Raw genomic sequence first — 7,361 nt, 5'->3', positions numbered from 1 at the left:
TTATAATTTTAAATACCCAGCCTAAAATTTAGGACAATTCAGTGTTGCCTAAGACTGCTGATCCTCCACCCCCACACACGGTTGAGTTAGGAGATTCCTCTCTTTCAGAGCATTACTCACAGTGAATTGTAACTAGTTACTTACATGTATGTTTCTCCTACCAGTCTGTGCGTTCATTGAAGGCAGGCACACGTTTTATTCATTTTTGTGTCACCTTCATTTAGCATAGCATCTGGCACATTGAAGAGGGGCAATATGTGTTTAATAAGTGAACAAGAATGAATGAATGAAGCTTTTCCATTTCCATCATCCACATTCAATCTCTCCCTCCTGTGAACTCCTACAGCACTCTGCAGCTCCAAAAATACTTGGCTCACTTCCCCCTAGGAATGTTTTACGAACCCTCCACTAGACTCCATAAGAACAAAGACAATGTCATTGTCATACCCATCACCAAGCATGCTATCTGGCCCCACCAAGCATGCTATCTGGCCCCACACAAAGCCCGGAAGTATCTGTCGAGTTGAACTGAAAACACTAACACTGTTAACATAAAAATAGGTTCTGTCCTGGGAAAATCGTTCTCCTGGTTCCAAAAAGAAATGAGTTCAGTCTTGCCAAGTCCGTTTTAGCAGAATAAAGTCCCATAGCTAATGACAACCTTTAACTATTGGAAATGTAAAGCCACATTTTTTTCATATGGTAATGCAACAAAGAGGTAAGAAGCGTTTGGTTATAAGTATCTAATCATTTCTTATTTTTGCAGCAGGCGAGAGAACATGGCAAAAGGCAATCGTACCACAGTGACCGAATTTGTCCTCATGGGATTCACAGATCGTCCTGAGCTGCAGCTCCCCCTCTTTGTGGTGTTCCTCGTCATTTATCTCATCACCCTGGTGGGAAACCTTGGCATGATCCTGCTGATCAGAGCAGACTCGCGGCTCCACACCCCCATGTACTATTTCCTCAGTCACCTGGCATTCATTGATCTGTGTTACTCATCTTCCATTGGGCCCAAGATGCTGCAAAATTTATTGGTGAAGAAAAAAACCATCTCCTTTTCAGGCTGTTTTGCTCAGCTGTACTTCTCCGGTGCTTCTGCCACTACAGAATGCTTCCTCTTGGCCACAATGGCCTACGACCGCTACGTGGCCATCTGCAACCCCCTGATTTACACAGCTATTATGACGCAGCGGGTCTGCAGGGAGTTAGTGATAGGGGTCTATACCTATGGCTTCCTAAACTCTGTGATACAGACAGCTCTGACATTTCAGCTGTCTTTCTGCGACTCCAACGTCATCCACCACTTCTACTGTGCTGACCCCCCTCTCCTGACCCTCTCCTGCTCTGACACCCACAACAAAGAAAAGCAGCTCGTGATCTTCTCTGCAGTAAATCTCACTGGGTCCCGGGTCCCTCCTTACAATCTTCATCTCCTACATTTGCATCCTCTTTTCCATTATAAAAATCCAGTCTTCTGAGGGCAAGTGCAAAGCATTTTCCACCTGTGCCTCCCACCTCACTGTCGTCACCATCTTTTATGGAACACTGTTTTTCATGTACTTGCAGCAACCAAAAGCGGGGAATTCATGGAAACAAAACAAAGTAATCTCTGTGTTTTATAGTCTTGTAATTCCCATGCTTAACCCTCTTATCTATAGCCTGAGAAACACAGAAGTAAAGGATGCCCTGAAAAAAATGCTAGAGGGCAAAGAGTTATAGTGAGAGAGTTAATGGAATGCAGCATATTGAAAGTTTGATATATTGACAAGTGTAATATCTCTAAGTTTAGATTTAGCAGGCCAACTGCTGTCCAGTCAGGAAGCAAACAATAATCTAATTTGGGAATTTTAATGACCAAAGTACTGGGTCACTTATTTAACATAGTAATGTTTAATCCAATTATCAGGAACTATCAAAATTGACTTACAAGCTAGAATGTCAATAATTGTGTCCTTCATATGCTGAAGAAGAAATGGCTTACTACCAATTAAATAATAATATAAGCTCTAAATTAAAAAAGATCCTGAAAAGCAACATTCTGGGTAAAACTATAATTTAACAAAGCTGGGTACAAAACCCACACATGAAAATCTATGTTATTAGAAACACTTTTCAGTTTACAACAGGCTGTATTGTAGAGAGTAATTTGTTAGTCTTAGAACATATTTCTTCATAACACTTTGCTACAGATGGTGATTAAGTTTCAAGACCAGCTTACAAAAACCTTATTTAATCCAAATGTAATTGAAATACTGCATGCTTTAAATAAACAATAGAAAATATAGTATTGCAGCAACAGTTGGGGGAGAAAAGAACAAAAAACACTGGGATTCAGTTAGATGGGGGAGTTGTTTAGAAAAGAAATTTTAATTAAAAGAGATAAAGAGAAGGTTTAGGAAACCTTTAGAGATGTTAAAAATAGTCATTTTTTCAACAGCCAGGGTTCAATTTTTCTAGTCGCTGGAAAGTGGAGCCACAGTGAGTTTTCTGGGAGGGGGTGAGTGGTGAGTAGAGAGAAAAAGGAATGGAAAGAGGGAGAATTTGGGAAAGTAATCAGGCCTGGGTATATATGAATGTTTCTAAGAAATAAAATTATTGTCTTAATTAATTTGAATGACCTAGAGAAATACTTTAGTTTTGCAACATTTTCCATGTTCTGTATTTTTGTTTTCATAGATCCAGTATTCCAATTTCTTGGAAATAAGGCTATATGAATTCTTGGTGTTTTGGGGGATAGGTGAAAGAAAAATCTCAATTTTTTTTAATTTAGGTAAAAATATGAGCACTCTTTGTTTTGGGGTTTGTTTTTTGTTTTTTTGAGATGGAGTCTCACTCTGTCACCCAGCCTGCAGTGCAGTGGCACAGTCTCGGCTCACTGCAACCTCCGCCTCCCGGGTTCAAGTGATCTTCCTCAGCCTCCTGAGTAGCTGGGACTACAGGCATGCGCCACCACACCCGGCTAATTTTTGTACTTTTAGTAGAGACAGGGTTTCACCATATTGGGCAGGCTGGTCTCGAACTCCTGACCTCGTGATCCACCCACCTCGGTCTCCCAAAGTGCTGGGATTACAGGCATGAGCCACTGCACCTGGCCAAGCACTCTACCGTTTTTCTAAGCCTTGATTCTAATACTTCTTTCAAAATAATTCTTAAGGCGAACAAATCTGCCATAAAAATGTTTATTTTCCTCCTATTTTCAAAAGTGATTACTGTTAAGTAACTTTTAATGGTTTGTAACATATACTACCAATTAATTACAAGTAAGTTTAAAATTAATCAAAAAAACTAAGAGGTCCCTGTTGTCCCCAAATTAACTCTGCAGATAATAATATGGGATCTTTGTTTTATTGTTGCTTATAATCAGATAATTTAGAAAAATAAAAAGTTAAATATTTACAACTTCTCCTACTTAGTTCAGAAAGCCTTTCCAGATAGTTGAGGTATAAGTTGTATCGCTAAGCATTTGAAGATGGAGTTTTGGCTATGGTTGAAAAGGAAGACACTAGCAGGATAAAGGAACAGAAGGAAGAAAAGCAGGAATTGAGCCAGAGAGGGAGGAGCGGTTTTACAGGTAATGAGCAACAGGGGAACAGGCAAAGTGGAGAGGATAATGCTGAGGGATTATAGGAGCCTGGGTATTAGACCAGGAGTTCCCCCTTGAGACCAAGCAAATTATCTTCTTCACTTTGTACTCCAGCACCTACTGCATTTCCTGGCATAAAATAGATGCACAATAACTGTTTGCTGAACTGAATTGAACTCGTTTGTGTTTATTCCTAACTCTCATGGGTGGGTAAGACATGGTGCCCAGCAATGGCCCAGCGGTTTGGAAGTGACAGAGAAAAGGAAGCCACTGGGGTTATGACCGGAAGACTGTTTTTCAATATTCTCATAATGAAACTAACATCTATGCAGTGGGAAGACATACAAAGGCAACAGTGCAACCTGACCAGGGAAAGAGAAGTTGGTACATTGGGAAGAAGGCACGGGCTGGAGCTGTCGACAGACCATAACAATCAACGAACAACTGCTGCAGAACAAGGTTATTAACTGAGATAAAGATGAACACGGACCAACATTTAGATGGAAAATTGTGCTTTCGATCAAAAGCCATGTCTATTTCTTAAACTTATTTCTCAAACTCTGTCAGTTTAATTTAGAAAGTGAAAAATAACCATGCACTAGATATCACGTTTCAACACATGCCTCTCAGCAAACGAATTCTATTCATGTATTCAAAGGAATATTTGGTCTAAAAGTTTCATCAGTTTTCAGTTCTTTTCAAGGAAACCTGAAGAAAATGTCACAAGACCTCCCCATAATACCTTCCCAGCTGTTGAATTTGTACACTTTGCTCAACATGCTTCCTTGATTACTCTGTAAAACAAAGCATAAAATTGAGATTGTATTCATAGATTGCGAAGTATATAAGTCTACATTTTACTAAATTTCCCAAAAACTTGAAAAACAAATAGGTATGAGAAAAGGTCAGAATCAGCTAATTTTTGAGTTAATAATTCCCATTTTCTTTTCCCATTGAGACTCAGCCTTATAAATTTATCGCCCTGACTCTGGTCATATGAAGTAAGAAAGGTCTCAGGTGAAGAATTCTCAAATTAATTATTTGCATTAAAAAAATAGAGTACTGTATGTATGTGTAGTATTAATATGATAATATATAATCCACAAGAGAAACAAATATAATTATACACCTTTGTTTCCTTATAAAGTGAGGCTGTTTCAGTCAATACACACAATAATTACACTAATTATTCAGCCCAAAGTAAGTATCTTCTGAATATGTAAATGTTACCAAAATGATGGAAGATTTATCAGAATTTAAGAGTGCAACATTTTGCTGAAAGTGAAAATAAACTGTTCTCACATGTAAATAAACAGCGTATTCGTCTTCCTTATGGTAATCGTAAAACTGAATATTATTTGCCAGCATTCACCACTTAGACTTTTCATTAACAAATATGATATGTATCTGAAATACTCATTTGGACATAAAATGCTGAATTTTTCAACTGGTATAGATTTCAACTTCTTATTTCTCTTCATTTTATACTCTATTGATTTGTCATGCTTGGAAACATGCCAAATGAATTTTTTTATTATTCGGATCAAAATAACGAACCATGAGAAGGAACCATATTATTCTTCTCCATTTTCTTTCATATTATTTGATGTATTAGTATTTCAGAAATTTAAGCATTTTAAAATCTCAAATAGGTGCCCCAAAATTTTCAACTCTGCCCTGGATGTATCGTTCTAGCATTCTTTGGTGAACAAGCTTGAATAGAAAAGTGTTAATTCAGTGCTCAAGAGTGACTCCACCTGCAACTAAGTGGTACATCCACCAGCGATAAAGAGGCCACTGATGTCAGAACTTGGAGATTTTAGGCTCCTGGGAAAGTGACAGATTTAGCCTACTCTTCCAAGCCAGCTTGCTCTAAAAATATAAACATTTTATAAATAACTGGAACTTCCATGTCTGGTAAGACAGGAAAAATTAGAGAAGGGAAAAGATCATCTTTAATTTTTAATAACTAAATAAGTATCTCTTAGGCCTTTGCAGAAACTATCCTAATAGAGACAGTTTCCAGAAGGTCTTATTCTGTAGCCTAAACCAAAAATGTTTTATTCCCTCAAGCTTGCTTTTTTTTTTTTGCCAATAACTTAATAGTTTGTCAATAATATTACAAATATTTTTAAATTACTTAATATAAATAGTTGACAGCAAACTATTCCATTACAGAGTTAAATTACCAGTACAACAGACAGACTGGAGATTTAGACACCTGGAAGATAACAATAAAATGAGCTAAAATAGTTAACAAAAAATTTAAACTGAAGGCGTTTACCTAGTGTCCATAAAAGCACAAGCTTACTTTCTTTGCTGGGGTGTGTTGGCCACTCAGGCACCTGGACACCTACGAACCTGCAGCTTCTACTCCTCACTGAAAGGCAGTCTTGTTTGCCAGCCACACTAGATGTGGCATCAGGAGAAGGATAGTCAATGAGCCAGTCGGACTCCAGCACTCTCCCGCCCACCTCTGCCTCACCCTCGGCTGGGGAGGCTACGTGACTACAGCTTTCTCATATTTAGGCAAGAGTACAGAGAGCTCTCAGGTCCATCTCTGGGTTTCTCCTAAAAGCTTTTTATCTCATTTTTATTGTCTTTCCCCTTTAGAAAGAGCCACTTTTAACCATTTTTATTCTTATCATGTCATATTTCATGTGAAAGTTACAAATAGTATTTCACTTATTTGCTTTGGCAAAAGTAGCTACTAGCTTTCCTTAGACATCTTTCAAATGCAGGGTTTAAATTAGTGTTAACTATAATAAAGGAGCAAATTGAAAGGAAATTCTAATTAATGTTGCTTGCATTAGGGAGTAGTCATTTTATGAAGAAAGGTTGAAATATCTTCTTAAAATTCTGGACTATCTTTTCTTACATTTATCACAAATCACAGATAATTCTCAAGTGTTCACAGGCTCAAAATAGCAACTCTATTAGCTTTAATCTAAGAATACAATTCTCTGCTCTGCTTTATTTAATTAGGTGTTAAAACACAATCTGTTAAGCCTTTATCTCCTGACATATTCATATTTTCCTATATATTAAATTGTTAAATTTATCAAAAGAAGGCTGTTGGTATGATCACTTCATTAAACCTGTAACTGACTCCTGATAATGCCTATCGGTCCACACTTTAGACATGTATAATAGAGCACATTAGTAGACACCCGCAAACCAAGTAAGAATAAATCACGCTGATCCTGAAAAAATGCATGTTCTTGCAGGTAAAGATTTTGCTTACCAAAAATAAAGTACGGTCTCAAAAAGCAGATGCTCAAAGCCTGTGGAAGCAGTGGTGATGTACTAGGAAGAGGAATAGATTGGGAAACTCACAGTCTGAGCTTGAGTCCTTTGTGTGCTCTGACCTGTGATATCAGTCAAGTGGCTTGACCCCTCTAGCCTTAAATTTTTCATCTGGAAAATGAGGAAAATTATACCTCAAAGAGCTGCCAAACAGACAAAATAGTCTAGGGTATGCTAAAATATATTTTAAACATTATAAAAGTATAAAGCTTTTATTTTTAATAACCAGACTCTACCATGATTAGTGTGTAACTTTTAGAGTCTTTGATTTGAAGTGTTTGGGAAATCCTTGCTGGAAAATGTTTCTATATCTACCTATGTGACAAAATATAGAAGTTGCATACGTCTCCAATAACGGATTTTCTTTATGCATGACTGGAAGAAATCAGTGCAGCCCATTTCCAACTTACAGGAGTTCTGGTCCCACTGTCTGTTCGCAAGTCAATGATCTGGAACGTGGAGACTGTCC

The 7,361-nt window shown here is 37.7% G+C and overlaps 1 protein-coding gene across 1 annotated transcript; it reads left to right on the top strand.

The window, feature by feature from the left end:
- Positions 1 to 779: 779 nt before the first annotated feature.
- LOC116476136 (olfactory receptor 8U9-like) lies at positions 780 to 1,722 on the top strand. Its single transcript, XM_032165860.1, is given in 2 exon segments — positions 780 to 1,409; positions 1,411 to 1,722. Coding segments are annotated over 2 exon segments (942 nt in total).
- Positions 1,723 to 7,361: the final 5,639 nt, after the last annotated feature.

The sequence above is a fragment of the Hylobates moloch genome, unplaced genomic scaffold, assembly GCF_009828535.3.
Source record: "Hylobates moloch isolate HMO894 unplaced genomic scaffold, HMol_V3 SCAFFOLD_11, whole genome shotgun sequence".
Taxonomy (NCBI): Eukaryota; Metazoa; Chordata; class Mammalia; order Primates; family Hylobatidae; genus Hylobates; species Hylobates moloch.
Note: the sequence above shows the minus strand (reverse complement) of the source record. Positions and strands in the feature narration are given on the sequence as shown.